The sequence below is a fragment of the Bison bison genome, unplaced genomic scaffold (genome assembly GCF_000754665.1).
Source record: "Bison bison bison isolate TAMUID 2011002044 unplaced genomic scaffold, Bison_UMD1.0 scf7180017864061, whole genome shotgun sequence".
Lineage (NCBI taxonomy): Eukaryota > Metazoa > Chordata > Mammalia > Artiodactyla > Bovidae > Bison > Bison bison.
Genome location: NW_011494633.1, coordinates 4,543,848 through 4,564,328, shown reverse-complemented (window position 1 = coordinate 4,564,328; position 20,481 = coordinate 4,543,848). Strand labels below are relative to the sequence as shown.

Genomic DNA, 20,481 nt, shown 5'->3' with positions numbered 1-20,481 from the left:
CTTCAGGGAGATGGAGAAGGAGGAGATGGGGTTAATGCTGCTGATGCAGGACAGGGACAAGCAGGGCAGCTGGGGGGCTGTGGAGGTGGAGCATGGCAGGGGCCTGGGTGCAGGGAACCTGGAGGAGCCCCAGCAGAGGAGGCGCCGATGCCTGGCTCACGAGTCGGGATACACCAGGAAGTGTTATAGGATGCTGGTCCAGCCAGACCTAGGAAGCTGCCAGAGATGAGCTCAGGAGGCTTGGTACTGAGATGTGGCACAGACGTGAAGTAACACAGGATGGGTCCATGGATTCAGGGGGTTTCCACCGCTCTGCTGTGGCGGTTGGACTGTCCTTGCTGTGGGCAGGAGCACCTGGCTGGCTTGGGGAAGGAAGGAGACGTTGTAGAGGGGCGTGGTCTCGTCCAGCTCTCAAGTGTCCTGAGACTTGTTTGTTATCCTCCCGGTTTCACCTCCACGTTCAGAGGTGGCTCACCACCTACCAGAAAATGCTTTGCATCAAAAACCACACCGTAATTTTGGGGGTAGAAACGACCGTTGCCTGAAGTTGGCCCTCTGTAATCCAGCGGATAATAATCGCTGCAGACGCCGGGCAGGTGCTAACTAGAAGAGGAGGCGTCTGGACCCCAGGGGGATGGGTGGATGACAGTTCTGCATTAGAGAGCGTCTGCAGAGGGCCATGGGTTGGCAGGCTTCCCGGAGGCTGTTTCGAGTGGAGCAGAGTGCTGTTCCGGGGGCCGGGAGGGGCCTGGGCCTGCTCTCTGACTTTGCGTGCATCTGTGGGAGGCGAACCCAGCCACGGAAGCCCTCCAGGCTTAAGGCCACGCTGCAGGGCCATGAGGACAGAGGAACAAATCACAGGCCTCGAGTCAAGGGGGCTGACTCAAGCAGCAAGGGGTCGGGACCCAGTGGTTCCCAAAGCTGCCTCTCTGCATGAGGAGCTTCCTTCGTGGGGAATGCTTGGGAAAGTCCCTGGTTTGGGTGGAACCTTGGCAGTGCCTTGACAGAAAGAATCGTGAGCCATTGCCTCTGGCCCAGAAGCCTCATTTTCCAGTGAGAAAACCGAGGGTCCACTCTGTGAAGAGACCACCCAGGTGATGAGAGGCTGGAGGGGACAGGAGTCGGTGGCCCTGTGGGCAGTGCTGTACGGAGTCCACCCGCAGGGCTCCCTGAGATAAAAGCACACCCTGCGAATCAGGAAGACCAGTGTCTCTCTCCCAGGAAGCAGAGGAGCTCTCTGGCAGCCCAGGGTTCAGGATGTGTCTTTCTGGTCTTTTCTGCATTTTTGGAAATAGAAACTGGTTTCCAGCATGTACAAGCTGGGAGATTTAGCTTCACGATCTTGAGTTTCTGGCTTCTCTGGGAAATGAGAAGATCCACCCCATCCCCCGACCCAGGTCTGCATTCGTTCCTACATGGCAGCAATCCCAGGTGGCTCACCATGCCTCAGGCCACCCCGCCCTCCCTGGTCTTTCCAGGCCCACTGTGCTCCTCATCTTTTCTTTCTGGCCCCTGGAAGCTTTCAAGTTTGTTGCACAAAAGTGTAGTCAGAAACCCAACATTGGAATGGGTCCGAGTCAGAGGTCTGCTTTCGCTAAGATGACTTTTTCCGCCCTGATGCCCACCTAGCATCTGAGGGCACACCTCACCCCACCACCGAGGTCTGGTTGATATGCACGCCCAGGAACTGGCCCTGAGTGTGACCCTGGGGTGTCCCACGTCCTGAATGACCAGGCCAGAAAGTCCTTGCTTCTGAGCTGGGTTTTCAGACGGTCAGGGGTTTGCTTCCTTGAGGTCACTCAGCTGGGTCCTGGGTGCTCGCAGGCCGCCTCAAGACATTAGGACTTCCTGGGCCTGTATCCCGTGTTTCCATTCACATATTCCTGACTCAGTGACCAGGGTGGCCCACGTGATGTGTGCTGGGCCAGGTCCCAGGCCGAGCTGAGTGACTTCATTTTTCTGGCTTAAACCTGACTTGGTGGTCTGTCCCCTCTCTCCACAGAGACAAATTAAATGCGTTACGGAGACACAAGGAAAAACTGGAAGAAAAAATCATGGATCAGTACAAATTCTATGATCCTGCTCCAAAGAAGTGAGTTGACTTAAGTTTCAGGGGCTGAAACACGGAACAACAGATATTCCTTGTTCACACTCAGGGCGAAAACAGTAGCCGTCGGGAGCAGCCCCCAGTTGTAGGGCCGGTGTCTTCCATGCTGGCAGGCCGCCTCTGTGCACATCCCTCCCACAGAGGAAAGATTTTAGAATTTCTCTCAGCCCTGTGCTGGGCTGTAGGGCTGGCTCCGTCCCCCGAGGCTACTGGCCCCGTGCATCAAGCAGCGCTTCCCCGGGCCTGGGCTCCAGGAGTTGGGCCCTACAGATGGTCCTGGCCCAGCCCAGCCTTGAAGTCAGAATCGCTGTGCATCCCTAATGGCCTCTCTGTTAAAATCACAGAACCACAGAGGTTCAGAACCTCAGTCCCAGCGTTCCCTTTGGCAGATGGAGACACTGAGGCCCAGATGCAGAAGTGCAATGAGTTGTATAAGCACAGTTCAGTGCAGTTCAGCGGAGGAGGAGAATCCGGACATGGTTCTCTTTTCTATCCAGCAGAAGCCTTCTCTGTTTCCTGTTAGCTACAACTTTTATCACTTACTCATTATAGTCCCTGTTTTTCATCCACACGGCCCACTCTTCACAGCCCTCTGCCACCACGTCCAGATTCCTCGGTGCGGGGAGTGGTCAGGGAATGCCAGCTTATTATAACACTTCCTGTGAAACTTAGCAGGGAATGAGGAGGAATGTGATGCTGAAAATGGCATTTTGGCAGAAAAATGGCCACCTAATAGATCACATTAGCAGAGCACTTCTTTTATTTCACAGAGGTAATCAAGAGTTAATGGGCAAGGGCTTCCCAGATGGCTCAGTGGTAAAGAATCTGCCTGCCCATGCAGGAGATGGGAGTTCAATCCCTGGTCAAGAAGATCTCCTGGAGAAGGAAACAGCAACCCACTCCAGTATTCTTACCTGGGAAATCCCATGGACAGAGGAGCCTGGCAGGGGCAGTCCATGGGGCCACAAAGAGTTGGACACGACTTAGCGACTAGACGACTTCCCTTATGGTCCAGTGCCTTCCAATACAGGGGCTGTGGGTTCAGTCCCTGGTTGGGAAGCTAAGATCCTACATGCCTCCTGGCCAAAAATCCAGAACATAAACCACAGAAGCAATATTGCAACAAAGCCAAATAAAGACTTTTTAAATGGTCCACATTTTTAAAAAGAAAAAGGGTTAATGGGTGCACTTGAAGTTCTGTTTTTGCAAGAGAGTGGTGTGGATTTCTGCACCCATACGTGGTTCTACCATCCCTGAGCTGTACCTGATTGAGAATTCCATTCTATCTCCTGAGCCCCAAATACAGTGCCATTATTCGAAACCCCAGTTACCTGCCACCTTCCCAGGCTGGTGATGGGGAGACCAGCCCATGTTGGGACACTGCACCCAGTGACCTGCTGGAGCAGGCAGTGAGGGTTGACTGTGTCCTAAAAATCTACTTCTCATTAGGAAAAACCACTGGATTGGAGCCAAAGCCTTAGTCAAACTCATCAAACCAAAGAAAGAGGGTTCCAGAGAACGCTTGAAGTCAACCACAGACAGCCCTCCCCGGCAGCTGGAGTCCCCAGACCCAACCTTGCCATCTGCTTCTCAGCCGCTCAGATCTCAGCCCGAGAACCCCGAGTCCACCCCATCGGGCTCAAGCTGCCCAGAAGAACGTGACTCCCATAATGGGCCCCTGGGAAAAGGTAGGTATGCTGACCTGGCTGGCGGAGGTGGGCCTAAGGGACCCTCTCACTGGACGGGGTAGAGGGAGGTGGCATGTAGATGTGCACATGTGTGTGTAAGAGCCTGAAAGGGGTGTGTTAATAGCCAGGAAAATATACACCCATGTCAAATAAGCATCACTAATCCTATAGACGATGAGAGGTACTCAGGCCAAAAGTGACACCCTCCAGGCACCAGAAGAAAGCTCAGTAGCATAGGCTTGGGGATTTCCTTGTACAGGTTAGAGATTTAGAGTAAGCTGTCTCTGTAGGGACATCCCAGGCACATTTCATGGGTAATAGGCACGTATGGGATCTCAGCAAGTCCGTGTGTGGTTTCAGTCTTTTTCATAACTTGGAAAGGCAGGCAGGTTTTCTTCTCAGCCTGACCTGGCCTTCAGTCCTACCAGCCAGGGCGTTTGGCTTAATCTTTCCATGAAGACTGTCCTTCTGAGTTTGCCATAGGTTCTGAAACGGACTTCTAGTTGAATGTGCTTCATGTCATCAAATCTAAGAGGCTGTCAATTATAAACTGCACAATTACTCTACATACTGCTGGCAATCCAATGATGTAGAACTTTACCACTTAGAACTTTTACCATCCTCTGGTTGAAAAGCTCTTCTAAAGGACTTAATTAGATAGATTTTTGTGTACACACATGAAAGGAAAATATAAACAAAATATATTGGTTGTGGCAGCAACAATTTTGTCACCGTTTCGTCTGGACCCCCCAGTGGTGACTCTAAGATACTGTGGAAGCTGCACCCTGATTTCAGTGATGTTAAGATTTGGGGGTGGGAGATGTACATCTTAGAACTGATTAAACACAGCAGTTACTTCAAACATTGTTCAGTTTCCAAATTTACTTTCAAATATCATTGCTCGGATTATTTATACCAAACCTACAGCCTGAGTAATGTAAATTTTTATGAAAGACACCAGGACTTCCTGAAGATCAGGCCTGTGCCTGAGACCCCCACGTGAGGGCTGACATTACACCACTAAGAGCCAGTGACAAGCCACCTCTGCTGAGTGGGATGTGCACAGGCCTTTCAGGAGGCTGTGTTCACAGGTACTGTCGTGTCACTTTCAAATGCACAAAAGCAAGTGCTTTCACACATTGTTTGGGGACTATTTGCACTCCCATTCTTCGCAGGAGGTCAGATTATGTAAAAGGCTCTTGTTCGGGTCAGTGATGATGAAACTCAAAGTTTGTTTTCATCTAGGCAGGTTCTCTGGCCACTAGTTTTCATATTGGCTCTTTAATTGTTTTGACATTCATCACCTCAACTTGTATTAAAGTTGGCTTAATGAACTATCCCGGAGCAGGTTGCCATTTCCTCCTCCAGGAGATCTTCCCCACCCAGGGATTTAACCCACATCTCCTGCATTGCAGGCAGATTCTTTACCACTGAGCCACCAGGGAAATCCTCAATTAACCATAATCAGCCCAATTGAGTCAGGAAAACGTTCATGGGGAAAAATTGCTTGTACCAATCCATGAGTGAGCAAGTCAGCGATAATTATTAACAGCAGCCATTCATTGGATGCCTTTTTGGGGGCAGCCAGCACCTTTTTAATTTACTTTATCTGCCTCATTTAGTCCCAACTGCCCTGTGAGGTAGGCATGATTAATCATCCCCTTTTCAGAGCTGAGAAAGCGAGGCTTAACAAGGTGAGACACATGCTGCTGTAATAAGTGACAAAGCTTAGATTTGAACACAGGCCTGTTAACCCTGGAATCTGAGCTCTAGGCCACCAAGTGCACTACCTGCAGTGAAAGCTGATTAAACATGTTGCCTAACAGAGATGTTAGGCATGCCCCCAGCAGAGCTAAGGGCCCCAGCATCACATCGTCAGTCCCTTACCGATGGTGTGAATATTGACCACCAGGTGGCGCTATGGAGGAAGAAACAATGGAGGTTCTGGTTCCAAATTTAATTCTAAGTCAGAAATTGGATGTATTGGTTATGTTTCTGTATGACCTGTTCAAAAAGTTAGACCAATTGTCTGCTCTGATAATTTTTATTTCTGATAAAAATTAGAAATAATTTAAAAGTCATGTAATAGAAGAAAGGGTATAGTAATTCTTGGTGTTTTGGAGTATGAAAAAGAGGTATTTTCATTATTTTTTTAACTCATTTTGCCAAAAGTTATTTCAGATGTATAAGAATTATTGGTGAATAATAGTCAGGTTGACTGTTTTATTACAGCAGGCCAGAAAAGTGTTGTTTCCAAAGTCTTTGAACAGGAATGAGAGTAACACATGAGCCAAATTGTCAGGGAGTCGGTCATTAAAATGGATGAGTAAGAGAAGCTGGGTCCTAAATTAATGAACATTCTTATTTAATAATTTAACACATTGAAATTGAAAATCATCTAAGCCCTTGGCTCCGTGAGCAATATGTAATTCTCTTCACGTGCTGAGTAAAGTGTTGGCACTGAGATGCCGCTAAATTAATTAAATTGAGGCAGAGCATAAATGATTCACTGACTCCTGATTCCAGTCTTGTCGTGGTTTTTGTTTCCATCTTTCCTGGACTGGATTCTGATTTCCAAAGTACACTGAACTAATTTAGAGTTACATGTTATTATTCATTTCATTTATTTGTTGTGTTTTTTTTTTTTTTTTTCTTTTTTCCTTCCCCTCTCGGGTTATCCTGGGGATAACGATTTAGCAACTCAGCGCAAAAAGAGTCCCTTTTTGAGAAGCAAAAGCAAGGACAAAGACAAGTCTCCAACGGCCCACCCGGCTCTCTCTAAACGCCTGCGGTTCTGGTCTTCCTCTGACATCCCATCCTCTCCTAATGAGCCTCTCCCCTTTTCAGAAATTGGAGACTTCTAATCCTTTTCCTTTACCATGTGTCTTCATCGTGTATCCTCCTTCATTTCTGAAATTCAAACAAACGGAAAAAAAAAAAAAAAAACCAGTACCTAAAGGCCAGATGACCCCTAGCGGACCCCTCCTCCTAACCCCAATTCCAGGCCAGACTTTAAAGTAGCCAGCGTGGATTCTGATTTCAAAAGAGAAGATGAGTTGCCACACCCTCTGGACCGATTCTCCAGCACAGCACAGTTGTAGGGGCGCCTCGGGACATGCGTGCCCAGGTCCTGGGGCCAGGATGTCCGTGCTGAGTAAGTCCAGTGGCCGTGTGCTGCCCCCCACCCTCGCACCCGCAGGCTTTTGTCAACGCTCAAGAATAAAGCAGAGCTGGTCAGTTGTCGCTATGCTTCCTAAAATACACGGCCTCTGTCAAGTGAGTTTTTTTTTTCCCTTAAGGCTTATCTTGAAGCAGCTAAAATTTAAAACCGCTGCCCTATTCTCCTCTTTCTTTGTCGAGCCCTGAATTGACGGCTTTTGCCAAATAGGGTCCTTTTTAGAGGTGTTGTATGTTTTGAAGGATTTACTGTGCTCCATGCAAGCGTTTTGAATAATTGCATCGATGATGCCCAGCCAGAGGCCAGCCCAGAATGAAGCTTTATGACTGTGCTGTCGTTCTCTGAACATCTCTGGTGCTGAAGTTAAAGCAGCGGTGGACAGAAAGAGCATCAGCAGGCCAGTCACGCCCAGAGCGGGAGAAAGGCTTGTCGAGACAGGCCTTTAGCTACTGCAGTTTCTTTCTGTCTTCAATCATTCTTGTTCCATCTTCATGATTTTTGCCACCTCTGTCCATCACCTGTGTGGTTACTGACATATTTCCCCTTGAACTGACCCACCATTTCCACTTAAATTTATCCTCAAAGGATAGATTATTACCTGTACTGTAAATGGAGAGCCAGTACCAGTTTAAAAAATAAGTCCACACGTATTGAAATGCTGATTTCAAAGTTGGCTGATGTGGTACCGCCTTCTCTCTCACTCGCCGCCTTGGGAACCCTGGGCTGCTGTGGTCCCGGCCCCCTGTCCTCTGAGCATGCTGCTGGAACGGTGCTGTTTCTCTGCTGTTCGTGCTAACTGTTTGGTCATCTCCACCTCCCCGCCACCTGCTCCTGCTCTTAACTTCACCTGTTGGATGTCTGCCCCATGCATCCCACCAGACTTGAATCTTGCTTCTCATCAAGGTTATCTTTCAGAATCCAAATTCTACCTTGATTTCAAGTCATGATAAGATGTAGGCGATTAAAACTTCACTGTGAATCCAGACTTGGAGTGGCCGAGGGGCCAGCAGGGTCAGGTCCACGAAGGAGGGGAGGGGAGGGGCCTGAGAGCCCGGCAGTGGGTGAGGCTCTGGGTCTGCAGCCTTGGGGTGCCTGGAGTGAGACGCCATGGGAGACAGTGTGGTCCTAATGCTCACAGGAACTCCAGCTGCGTTCGTTTCTGTCTCGTATTTGGAGAGCCCATCCCCTTTCTTACTACGAGATAGGTGGAGGGTTGGGTTTTATAAAAATGCTTTTAAATAGGATTTTACTTAACTTTGACAAGAGTATATTTTCATGGTAGAAAACTTCGAGATTGCAGAAAAGCATAAGACAAGATAAAAATCCTTCTGGTAGTCAGTCTCACCATGCAAACATTAAAGATCTCTTAAATTCTTGTTAAGGTGACAATCAACGTTTTCTGAGTTTATAAGTGAAGCCAGTTGGCAAGATGCACGTCCTGGACCTCAGGGCCTCAGCCTTAGGTTGCAGTGATCCTGAGCAGACATCTACCAGAATCTTTTTTATTTTTATTTTAGATTCAGTTTTTACTGGAGAATAGTTGCTTTACAATGTGTTAGTTTCTACCGTACAGCAAAGTGAATCAGCTGTACGTATATACATATCCCCTCTTTTTTGGATTTTCTTCTGCCAGGATCTTTTTACATCAGGGATTTGCATGATACACAGCGCTGGGTGGCAGGCGTGCCCTGTAGTTAATATGTTGGACTTCCACCAACATTTTCTTTGTCCTCCTGAGTTTTTCCTTTATTGTCTCCCAGCCAAAATTCTAGGGCTTGCAGTATGGCCCATCAGTGGAGCTGGGGTCTCTGATACAGGCCTGTAGCCAGGGCCCTCCTGTTTAAACCACAGCCCTGGGTCAGCAGGGAAGGGGGTGGCGTGGCTAGGGGGCAATTCAGCTTTTCGTCCGTGTGGTCTGTGTGCCCTGCTGCCCTTGCTTCTAGGCCTCCGTGTGGTCGCCCAGCCTGAGCCCAAGATTCTGCCAGCCCGTCTCTCAATGTCCTTTTCTGCCCCAGGCCCTGGGGACCTAAAGCCAAAGCGAGGGTCCCCGCACCGAGGCAGCCTGGACCACAAGGATGCCTCTGCTGACCCAGCCGTGAAGCCCTGGCCCCTGGAGCTGGGCCCCCGGCCCTGTTCGACCTCAGCCATCACTACAACCCCTTCCAGCTCCAGCTCCATCTCCCGGCACCCAGGCCGCACCAAAGGTGAGTCACGGGCCTCTCCAGAAACAAGAGGGCTGAGCATCTGGGGTTCAGGTCCTTCCTAAAGACCCCAGGCTCTCAGTGGGAGAAGGGGTCCCAGGCTGAGAGGTAGTGAGTAGGGTGGTTAAGTTGTGGGCAGGCTCTGGCATCATCCAGACACAGGTTCAGACTTCAGCCCTGCCTGCCAGCTGGGTGGGTGACTCTGGACAGATAAGAAGCCTGATCCCAAGCCACTGGAGGGGAAGCCCCGGGACCCACTCCCACAACCACCATGCAGAACTTGGTGGCACCAAGTAGGTCTAGAAGGGAGATAAGCCAGCATCTGGGCTAAAAGGAGGCATCCTCTCCAGCCCACCTTAGTAGAAGTCTGGAGGTTCATTCTCTGTGGAGGATACACAAGAGGGTCTCTGAACTGGAGGTGAGTTGACAGAGTGGAAGGCAAGTTTCCCAAGTCAAAAACAAGGGGGTTGTAGGGAAGGATTTACAAACTGAAGGTCTCCCAGGTTGCCAGTAGCTATGTGTGTTCACACCTTTAGACATGAAATTAAAATATTGTCCCAGTCGTCTGATCAACTTAAGAAGATCCCAGCTGAATGTCTCCATCAGATCTTGCCAGGTGAAGCCCAGCGACACCTCTAGAGCCTCTAGTAGCAGAGACCAAAACCAGTGTGAGAGGCAACAGTGAAACATCATGGAGTAAACAGACATAAGCACAGAGATGGGAGCTTTACGATGCCCGTCATTAACAGTCAGAGATGAGCAAAGCTGTTGCACCCATGAAACAAGAATAGGATGCTACCAAAAGAGGAGGGAGAGTACTGGGAAATTACCCAGAGAGGAACAGGTAAAGCTTAAAACCAAAAAAGACCTTCGGCTGTTAATTTAAAAATAGGAGATATCCAAAGACACAGCTAAAAGGACTGAAAGTAATTGCCTCTGAGGTGTTAGAAGTTGGAAAACAATACGTGGTTGTTATTTTTCACAGTAATAGCACCCACTCTGCTCTTAAAACCAGGGGCTTACACAACTTTGGTTTGACAAGCAAAGGCAGACAGGGTCCCTGCCCTTGTCCCGGTTGCTTATAAGTAGGAAGCCCCCCAGGGGAGCAGGTGAATGGGGTGGGCACAGGAGAGGTGGGCAGCCTCTCCCCATTGCCGGCAGTCACTTACTGTTGGGCGTCAGTGGAGCTGTGCCGTGAGCTCTCTGGGAGAACCGTGCCCTGAGCCCGCATGGCAAGGGTGTCTGTTGTCCACAGCCATCAGTCCCCGCTGGTTTCTGGAGCTCTGGGGTGCAGAGGCCCTGCCTGGTCCTGGGGAAGAGCTGGGAACACCATCTCCCCTCAGGGTTTTGGGGGGTCTCTGTGGTTCAAGGTCCAGCCCTCTGGGCTGACCCACAGGCTATCTCAGCCTGCATCCCGTCGGAGCCCAAGCCTGGAATCATCCTGGAATCATCACTGGCCTGCAGAGCAAGCACAAGGGCCTGTCACCATCGGTGCCCCCAGACTGCCCTCAGCAATTCCTTGGGGTTTTTTTTCCCTTCGATTTCACATGTGTGTCCTTTTCTTACACAGACGTCTTCTCTCTCAAAACATTTACTTATATTTCCTGAAAATATGCGGTGATGGTTAAAAATTTTAATACTGCTACTGCTACTAACAAAATCACCAAGCGATGTTTATTTCCTTTGTAATTTTTCTAGTGCTTAGATTCAATCTCATGAAGGATGCGCAGTTTTATATTCAAAATTCACTGGAATTTTTCTTTTATGGATTATGTTAGTGGGTTCATATACACTAAGGTTTATTTGTTTCTGTCTTCAATTGTAGAGTTTTTTCTTTTTTAAATTCTGTTTTTTACTACATAAAATATTTACATAATTTAAACCTAAATTACATAAAAAGGCATGCTTAGATTTCTAAGCCTCACGTCTCTCCCTTTCCCCTCCATTACATTCCAAAGTCACCCTATAGATAACCTTTTTTTTAGTTCCTTATTTATACTTTGTGTTTCTTTTTGCAAAAAATAAATAAATAAAAATATTACATCTTGGGGGTTTTTTTTCACTTAGACATATATCATGGAGATCTTTCTCATTCTTTGTATAAGTACACAATAATTAAAATGTTGATATGACGGTATTCAACCAACCAGTCCCCAGAGTTGATTCCTAGAATTAGGATTGCTGGGTCAAAAGACGAGTACAAATATACTTCTCCTAAATAAGATTCCATATTTTTTTAAAGGTTCTTCAGAAAATTCTGATAATTAGCCAGGTTTAATGAGCCTACCTTGGAGAAGGCATTGGCACCCCACTCCAGTACTTTTGCCTGGAAAATCCCATGGACGGAGGAGCCTGGTAGGCTGCAGTCCATGGGGTCGCTAAGAGTCGGACACGACTGAGCGACTTCACTTTCACTTTTCACTTTCATGCATTGGAGAAGGAAATGGCAACCCACTCCAGTGTTGTTGCCTGGAGAATCCCAGGGACGGGGGAGCCTGGTGGGCTGCCGTCTATGGGGTCACACAGAGCTGGACACGACTGAAGCGACTTAGCAGCAATGAGCCCACATATCACTAGCCATATTTTACTATTGTAATCAAGGCAGCAAGTTTTAATTAAGCCACTACTTTGAGTTGGGCATTAGGTTGCTTAGTCACTAAGTCATGTCCGACTCTTTTCGTGACCCCGTGGACTGTAGCCTGCCAGGCTCCTCTGTCCATGGGTTTTCCCAGGCGAGTTTACTGGTGTGGGTTGCCAATTTCCTTCTCCGGGGGATCTTCCCAACTCAGGGATCGAACCTGTGTCTCCTGCATTGGCAGGCGCTTGTCCTTACTACTGAGCCACCAGGGAAGCCCATTGGGCGTTAAGGGAGAACACAAAAAGTAGGATTCTGCTACCTTTAGTGAATTAAAAAAAGGAGTTGTCCTGCTGTCATCTCCTGGGAGACAGAACCTGCAGAGGAAGCCTTTAGATCATATCTAACTTAAATTTATTGGAGCACCGTTGATTAACAGTGTTGTGATTGTCGGTTTCTGCGGTGCATCAGAATGAATCAGTTATACATATATTCACTTTTTTAGATTCTTTTCCCAAATCGACCATTACAGAGTATTAAGTAGAGTTCCCTGTGCCATACAGTAGGTCCTTATTAGTTATACATAGTTATTTACAATAGTGTGAAGATCATACCTAACTTTGAGTGTCTCTCACTACCAGAATTTTTATAATAGGAGTCAGGGGTGGGTTAGAAACCCTTTTGCCACTTTGGAGGGACCCAGGGTCTACTGTCAGAAAGAAACTCGCAGGTCCGAGGCATAGGGCATTTGAGTCCCTCTCAGAGAGGGCCGTGGATGGCTGGCCTGTGCTTCTGGGTCTATTTCTGGAGTTGCCAGGGCAGGGCTATCTCCAGGGAGTCGGCCTCTCCGGTCAGGTGCTGGAATCTTTCCTTTGCCCTCCTCCTATGACCCGAAGGCAGTGTGGCCCCCAGACCAGAATTGCCGGCACGGCCTGGCCTTGGAGGTTGGGAAGTGGTCCCCAGGGCCCTAAATATTCAACTCCTTTTGCAGTGTTAGGCCAGATCACTGCTGTAGCCTTCAAGCCCTAGTCACTGCACAGGCGGAAAGGGGATTTAAAGTTAAATAGGAGTCAGGAGTATGAGGCTTTTACCAGCAGGAGGCACAGACGAGGCCAGGTCCACGCTCCCCCCGCCTCACCCGGAGCCAAGGGCTGCCACGATCCAGGTGCCAGGCGAGGTTCAGAGGTGGCCGTCTGGCAGAGGGCCTGAGTTTCCCCATGGATGTTCCAGAACCCCTGACTCACTGTCCTGTTTTCACCACAGGCTATAATTCCGACGACAGCCTCTGCGAGCCGTCCTTGGAGCTCGAGTTCCTTCACCCCAGGCAGTACGGTGAGTGGTCAGCGCGACACGCCCTTCCACCTGGATTCTCAGTCTTGTTCTCAGCAATAGTGCCTCTCCCTCAAGCTAAATCCTGCACAGAAGTCCAGTACACAAAACAGGTGAAAGTGGAGTTGTATGAAGTGGGGATGGGTCCACAGTTCGTCCAAGCTCCTTCCTTCCCCTCCCCAGGGGCCCGAGCATCTGACTTCTGCTTACATACCTCCAGTGACGAGGAACTGACTACTTATGAAGCATCCCACTTCTGGAGACTTTAATTTCCCTTGCCTTAAAGCACCCCTCATGTTTGCCAGGATGTTCCAGTGACCCACACAGGGAGCACTGAGTTCAGGAAGATCTCTTGCCACCCTCACTTGCAGAGTGGCTCCAAGTTACATTTAGTCTTAGAAACTGTTAAAAGTACTTGCCATTTGAGTTAGGCATATTGTAAATTTCTGCGGAAGGGAAACCAAAATTATACTAACTTTCTCAAAAAATTAAAAGTGGATTTTTTTTTTAATTTTGCAAAACAAGTCATAGGAAGGTTGGAAGATAATTCTTAAAAAAAAAACCTCAAAGTTTACATTTATTTCAGTTTACTTCTGATCAACAGTGTGTGGGAACTAGCTAGCATCTCTTAAAAATTTTATGATACAGACATTCCCAGTTTATAGGCTCTGTGGTGACACAGGTTGACACAAGGAGCCCTTATGGCTTTGCACGGAGTGGTGGGCAACAGAATCGCAAGGATCTCCTGCAATGTTCAGTAAACTGGAGTAGCCTGATTTATGCTTGTCAGCTGACCAGAAGGGTTTTCTTCCGAAGTATTTGATTCCTTGAGCTTGTCTTTTCAGGAAAAAAAAGAGCAAGGGGTTTTTGATGCAACAGTTAGATAAAAGTGCTTTTATATCCCATTGATTTGTATCACAGTTTTCTTTAATGAAACTTAATTTCCTTTCTAAAGAGGGATGTGCATTTTTAAATTTCAAAAATTCCCTTTTCAACAAAAGGACTTATTTTGCTTTTATACCATGCACAAAAAAAAAAAAAACGTGTATTTTTTGGCTCGTCCCCAAACCCGGTTTGCTAGTGAGTGTTTTCCAGATGCATGCTATTTGCAGTGAACACATCAGCACTTGGGAACTAGGTGCCCTAAAGACCCAGAAGAACAAGAGCAGATTTGCAGGCGGTGGGGGGAGGTGGCTTGTAAGCAGCGTGTCTTCCGTTTTCAGTGCGCTCAACACCAGCTGTGTGCTGGGAGGATGCAGAGATGACAGAAACACAGGGCCTGTCCCCCGGGGGTTTGTGGTCCAGCAGGACAAACTGATACAGGGCAGGCTGATAAGAGCAATGGTGCCCAGTGCAACCGGCGGAGGAGACCCAGAGGGGTGGCCCACAGGCCTTGAAGGCACAGCCTGCCCTTCGCAGGGCAGGGGGGCACCGTCCCTGGTCCTGGCACTCAGTCTCTGATCCAAGAGCCACCGCAGACACGCTCGGCGCAGACGGCAGCCCCAAGGCCTGGTTCCCTCCAGCGCTCGTCACCATATAGGTCACTTGTTTCCTCCGGGGCAGATGTGAATTTGAGATGGATGGGCTGAAGGACAGCAGACAGCTGGGAAAACCGAGTGCTCCCTGTCCTGCTGAGGGTCCCAGCTCCTCCTCCTGGATCAGGGAACTGAAGTTGCACACATGTACGCACGTGAACACACACCACCATTTCCTGGCTCCCGCCCTCACCGAGCTGCACTGTCATCTAGGCAGGAGATTTCACACGTGTTCCAGGAAGATCTGTGCAGGAAGAGGGGTGGGGACCTGCACCCAACCCTCAACTCACCCAGAGCAGCCATTTTTTCATCTACTTTCTCAGTTCTGCATGAGAGCTTCTTCGTTAACAAAATCGTTTGAAGCCACAGCCTTAGACCTAACTTTAAAAAAACAAAAATCTGCACACAGTCGTTTCTGGACGCCCATACCTGGCACTCGGGGAAGTTAGCCATCCTCATGGGAGAACATGGGGTGTCCCAAAGCTCATCCTTCCGGGGCGTGCTCAGCTCCACTTCTGCAGTGACTTTGTTCCATAATTTTTCTCAGAGTAGATGGTTTGGTCCAGGCTAGACCTGGTCACAGGCCTTTAGATTGAATGTTGGCATTTCCTTTCAGCATCCCGGCCGGGGAGCTTGGAGAGCAGTAGAAATGCGTCCAGCGGCAGCTCACCTCTTAACCTGAAAGGTGAGCTGGCCCTCCTTCTGGGCACTTTGCAGTGTCTGTGGGTCTTTGTGTTTATATTTGTAATTTTTAAAATACAGTTCCCCAAGACCTTCCACGCATTCGACATTTGTTGCATTCCAAGGCCACATCACGTGGTTTCAAGTGCAGGCCGAGAGTTTAAACGGATTTTAGTTCAAATCCCTTCACCCCCAGACAGAGTCTGGGCACCTAGGCGAATCACCCACCCTCTGAATCCGAGTTACTTCATCTTTAGAAGGGGGATTGTGACTCTAGTTCCATCCCACTGTGGTCAGAGAACAGAGTGGCTTTGATTCTCAGGTTTTTTTAAGTTGATTTTATAGTGCAAAATATAGTCTGTCTTAATGAATGTTTCCCCTACGTCTGAAAAGAATGTGTTTGCTGTCCCGGGACCATAAACTCTTACACAAATTTTTTTCACTTCTTAGTGTCCATGTGACCATCTGGCTTATAGCAAGTGCTCAGTAAAGCTTTTAAATATATGAATGGATGAGAGCTAATGAGTGTGGTGAAAGTTGCTCAGTCGTGTCCAGCACTTTACGACCCCGTGGACTATAAAGTCCATGGAATTCTCCTGGCCAGAATGCTGGAGTGGGTAGCTGTTCCCTTCTCCAAGGGATCTTCCCAACCCAGGGATCGAACCCAGGTCTCCCGCATGGCAGGCGAATTCTTTACCAGCTGAGCCACCAGGGACCTTAGCACTACTAACAGTATGAACTTTAGCAGAAACCTTCCACGTTTATCTCAAACTATTTTGTTCTGAATTCTAAGCATCCCAGAGTGTTCTTCACGTGGAGAATTCCAGCCTGGGAGAAGTGTGCCCTGGGTTCTCGGGCAGGGTCCTCTTGTAGGTGAGCGGCAGGCAGCCCGGAGACCACTGGAGGCAGAAGAGGTCTGATGTGTGCTCTGTGCCGCCCGCCCTGACTCCAGGTTCCTCCGACCAGCTCCACGGCAGGTCCGAGAGCTTCAGCAGCGAAGACCTGATCCCCAGCAGGGACACGGCCACTCTGCCACGGGATGCCAGCACCCCGGGGCGCCCCGCCCTCAGCCGCCATGAGTACCCCCCACCGCGGAACGGGCCTCTGCCCCAAGAGGGTGTCCAGAAGAGGAGCACAGCCCAGCCCCACGGTGGCGCGCGGCCCTGTTCCACCTCCCCGAGCAGCGAGATGGTCACCCTGGAGGAGTTCCTGGAGGAGAGCAACCGGGACTCCCCGTCCCCCGTGAGTGGCCCTGGGGCTCAAAGGGACACAGCGGGTCCATCATCCCTTGCATACTCCCTGGATTGGGATAGCAGGCAGAAACTGGCAGCAGAAATACAGAGATGGAACAGGGGGCAGCCTAGGTGCGGGGCTCCTTAGATGGGGAGGAAGCCCACGAGCCTGCAGGGCCTGGTGCTGGCAGCCAGCCCCAGACCACAGAGGCTGTTTGCTCCATCTGTGGAGTGAGTGGGCAGAGCCTGGTGCCGGCATGGAGGTCAGGGATGGTGTGTGCCCACCGCTGCGAGCTCCTTGAGACATGTGCCCAGCACCCACTCTGGGCTTAGCATCTCACCGGGTTTTGAGGCAGAGCTCTGCGTGCCCACTTCCCCTGAGCCCTCACCAGCAGAGATCAGTTTCTTCTATAAAGAGCCAGAGAGTAAATATTTGAGGCTTCCCAAGCAGGACGGTCTCTGTTGCAGCCTCTCGACGCTACCATTTTAGTAGGAAACCAGCTCTGGACCATCTGTCAATGAGTCGGCATGGCTGTGTTCCAATAAAACTTGACTTATGGACATAGAAATTTGAATTTCATGCAGTTGTCTCATGTCCCAAAAGATTGTTCTTTAAGAAAAAGTCTTTTCCAGTCATTTTAAAGTGTAAAAACTATTCTTAGCTCACAGGCCATACAAAAAGGGGCCCCACACTGGACCTCCCACAGGTCTGGTTTGCTAACCTCGGTTCTGCAGATCTAAACCCAGACACCCCCATTATTAGGATTCCCTCCCATGTCACCTTTCCAGTGTCTCCATTTAGCTTTTCTGAAGCTGCGCATCTGTTCTTTCACATGTGTATATGTGCATAATCAGTTGTGTCTGACTCTTTGCGACCCTATGGACTATAGCCCGCCAGGCTCCTCTGTCCATGGGATTTTCCCAGCAAGAATACTGGAGTGGGTTGCCGTTTTTTTTTTATATATATACTGTCTAAATTCAGTCCCCTGAGCTATTGGGTTATTGAACAGATGGCTTATATACTGTCTTCTTGTTTAGTCACTACGTCATGTCTAACTCTTTGCAACCCATGGACTGCAGCACACCAGGCTTCCCTGTCCTTTACTATTTCCTGGAGTTTGCTCAAATTCATGTCCATTGAGTCAGTGATGCCATCCAACCATCTCATCCTCTGTCACCCCCTTCTCCTCTTGCCCTCAATGTTTCCCAGCATCATGGTCTTTTCCATAATTGAGATCTTTTAAGGTGTAAGGCTTCAGTGATGGCATCTCATTTCCCTTAAATAAGTACAGTTGAACTTTCTGTAGCCACATGGTAAACTCTGTGACCCACATTAATGCATCACATTGACACAGAGAACACAAAATATTTGTCTTGGAGATATTTATTGAGCAGCTACTGTGTCTTAGGCAATATGTATGTTGCCTGCTCAGAAAACAAAGCAAATGGGCCAATTTTTATAGCGTACTTGCTAGATGCTTGGTCTTGTGGTTGGGTGGTGCCAAAGAATTATAAAACATGGCCCCTCCCCCTCTTCATTTATTTGTCTATCAAACACTTACTGTGGGCTAGAAACTAGGGAAAGCAAGCTAAGAAGGACCAAAACCTTGCCCTCCAGAAGTTTATGGTCTGATGCAGTGGCTCTTAAACTCTAGCATTCGTCAGACTCACCTGGTAGGACACAGGCTGGCCCCAGGGATTCTGAGATTTTTGCATCTCTGCCGAGTTCCCAGATGGTGCTCTCACTGTCACTGGGGGTCCAGGCATCACAGGCTAAGGGGCACTGACCTGATGGAGCAAACGAGAGAAGTCCAGAAATCGAGGGTACCTGCAATTGAATGGCTCTTCTCCTCAATCCATTTCTGATTGTGTGCCTGTCCCAGTGGGTTTCCTATCCCTGGACAGATCTCAGGGGTCAGGTCCCCTTGTTTACAAGGGGCATGGCCCCTCTGCACTCAGCTTAGACCTATACAGACACTGTTGCTCAGGCCGCTATCAGCACATGTCCCTTTTCAGCTTAAATGAGGCCAAAGCTGTCTCACTGCAGCAGTCTCTGTTGGAAGCTGGTGCTCAGCCTCTGAGAGCCACCTCCTTCCCCCTCCATCGGCCCAGGTGCTCACCCCACGAGCCCCACCTGACACTTCCATCCTCCCCCGATCAGGCCTAGAGAAGCCACCCATGCCTCCACTCCCTGAGTACTGGTGATGCTGGGAGAGCAGAGTCACACGATGGGCTCCCTGGGTGGCCTCCTGAAAGTGGGGATGAAGAGGCTAACTAGAAGCGTGCAGAAAGGGGCCAGGAGGCACGGCAGACAGCTCCAGAGTCAAACAGCCGTAGGCTCTAATCCTCAGTCTGCTGTTCTTCAGATGCCTAATCTCTGTGACCTCAGTTTTCTTACATATGTTTAGTCACAAAGTCGTGTCCAACTCTTTGCCTCCCTATAGACGGTAGCCTGCCAGGCTCCTCTGTTCATGGGGTTTCCAGGCAAAAATACTGGAGTGGATTGCCATTTCCTACTCCAGGGCATCTTCCCGACCCAAGGATCAAACCTACGTCTCCTGCATTGGCAGGCAGGTTCTTTACCACTCACTGAACCACCTGGGAAGTCCTTTCTTACATATTAAGTGATGTTTTCATACAACCTTAAACAACTCTCACACAAGGTTGCTGTCAAATTTAAGTTTTTGGGATTACATCCCTGGTTCCTAGCACGGTGCCTGACATGTGGAAAGTACTTGGTAAATGGTTCTTGTCCATATTGATGACCCAGGTTCTTACTGCACACACACACCCAAGGGTAAGGCTTCAGGCTAACATGAAACAGCAGAGTGTGCCTCTGTCAAGCTGAGCATCCAAATGTTTTCAGGGGCCAGGAGTTGTCGGCAGGTGGTTCCTGAGCTGCTGATCCATCCTGCAGGCTGACTCCCCCCTGACAGGTCCCAGCCAGCTGGGGGCTGATTGCAGCAGCTCTCAGCCCTGACCTTTCCCCTGCTCCATCCCCAGCCTCGAGAGAAACCTCTAGCTGGGCTCCTCTAGGCTGTGAGGTGCTGGCAGAAGGCTGAAGTTGACCTGAACAGGCCCACCGAGCTTGTTGGCTCTGGGGGCTCCGCCTGCCCCCAGGATGGTGACAGAGAACACTGGTTCCTGGCCAGGGGAAGCCCAGCCAGGTGGTGGCTGCCTGGCACGGGGGACAATCTGGAGGGCTGGGCCGCCTCTGCCTTCTCCTGGGCCTTTCTGGTTCCCTCTCCCTCCTCTGCCCCTTGTGCCTGCCTCTCCCCTTCCTAAAATCAGGAGAAGGATCTGAGAGGCAGTGAGGATGCTGTGTGTGGTTGGTTCTGGCTTCTGCCGAGCTGGCCTTGTTTGTCTTCCTCTCTGTGGCCCACTGGAAGGTGCTTGCAGTGTGTCTGAGCCTGGTGGGCTGACAAAGAAGGTCCAGTCCTGCCCGTCAGCTTTCTGCCGCCTGGTGGAAAAGGAGACCCAGGTCAAAACGGTTGTCCTGATCCTTTCATAAAATGGATGAGCTTTGTGGGAAGTCATTTCCTCTCTGAATCTGCTTTCTTGCTTGTGAAGTTAGGGGGCGACTGAGTGGTGCCTGGGTCAGCTCCCTAATGATCCTCATTTCACATTGACCCCCACCCGACCGGGACAGTGTGTGCAGTGGGGACATTAGGCCCTCAACAGGCCAAGCAAGAAACTTCAGTCCCGGCCATGTGGGCAGCCCAGGGGAGATCCTGGGTGGGAGGAGGGATCTCCAAGTCACACACCCCCACCAAGTCACACAGCCCCTGGACTCATTCAGTTCTTCTTCTCTTCCCTGTAGGATGCTCCCAGTTGCCGGGATGACCTGCTGAGTGATTACTTCAGAAAGGCCAGTGATCTCCCATCCACTGGAGGCCAGCCAGGCCCACTGCCCAGGAAAGAAGGGGCCAAGATGCCCACCAGCTTTGTGGCCCCC

The 20,481-nt window shown here is 49.6% G+C and overlaps 1 protein-coding gene across 1 annotated transcript in view; it reads left to right on the top strand.

Moving 5' to 3' along the window:
* CCDC88C (coiled-coil domain containing 88C) overlaps nucleotides 1–20,481 on the top strand; it is a 146,009-nt gene that overhangs the window by 123,413 nt on the left and 2,115 nt on the right. The window contains exons 26-32 of the mRNA XM_010836261.1: nucleotides 2,003–2,092; nucleotides 3,557–3,795; nucleotides 8,989–9,177; nucleotides 13,013–13,081; nucleotides 15,230–15,298; nucleotides 16,247–16,536; nucleotides 20,347–20,475. Of these exons, the coding sequence (XP_010834563.1) occupies nucleotides 2,003–2,092; nucleotides 3,557–3,795; nucleotides 8,989–9,177; nucleotides 13,013–13,081; nucleotides 15,230–15,298; nucleotides 16,247–16,536; nucleotides 20,347–20,475 (1,075 nt within the window). The remainder of the gene's footprint in view (nucleotides 1–2,002; nucleotides 2,093–3,556; nucleotides 3,796–8,988; nucleotides 9,178–13,012; nucleotides 13,082–15,229; nucleotides 15,299–16,246; nucleotides 16,537–20,346; nucleotides 20,476–20,481) is intronic.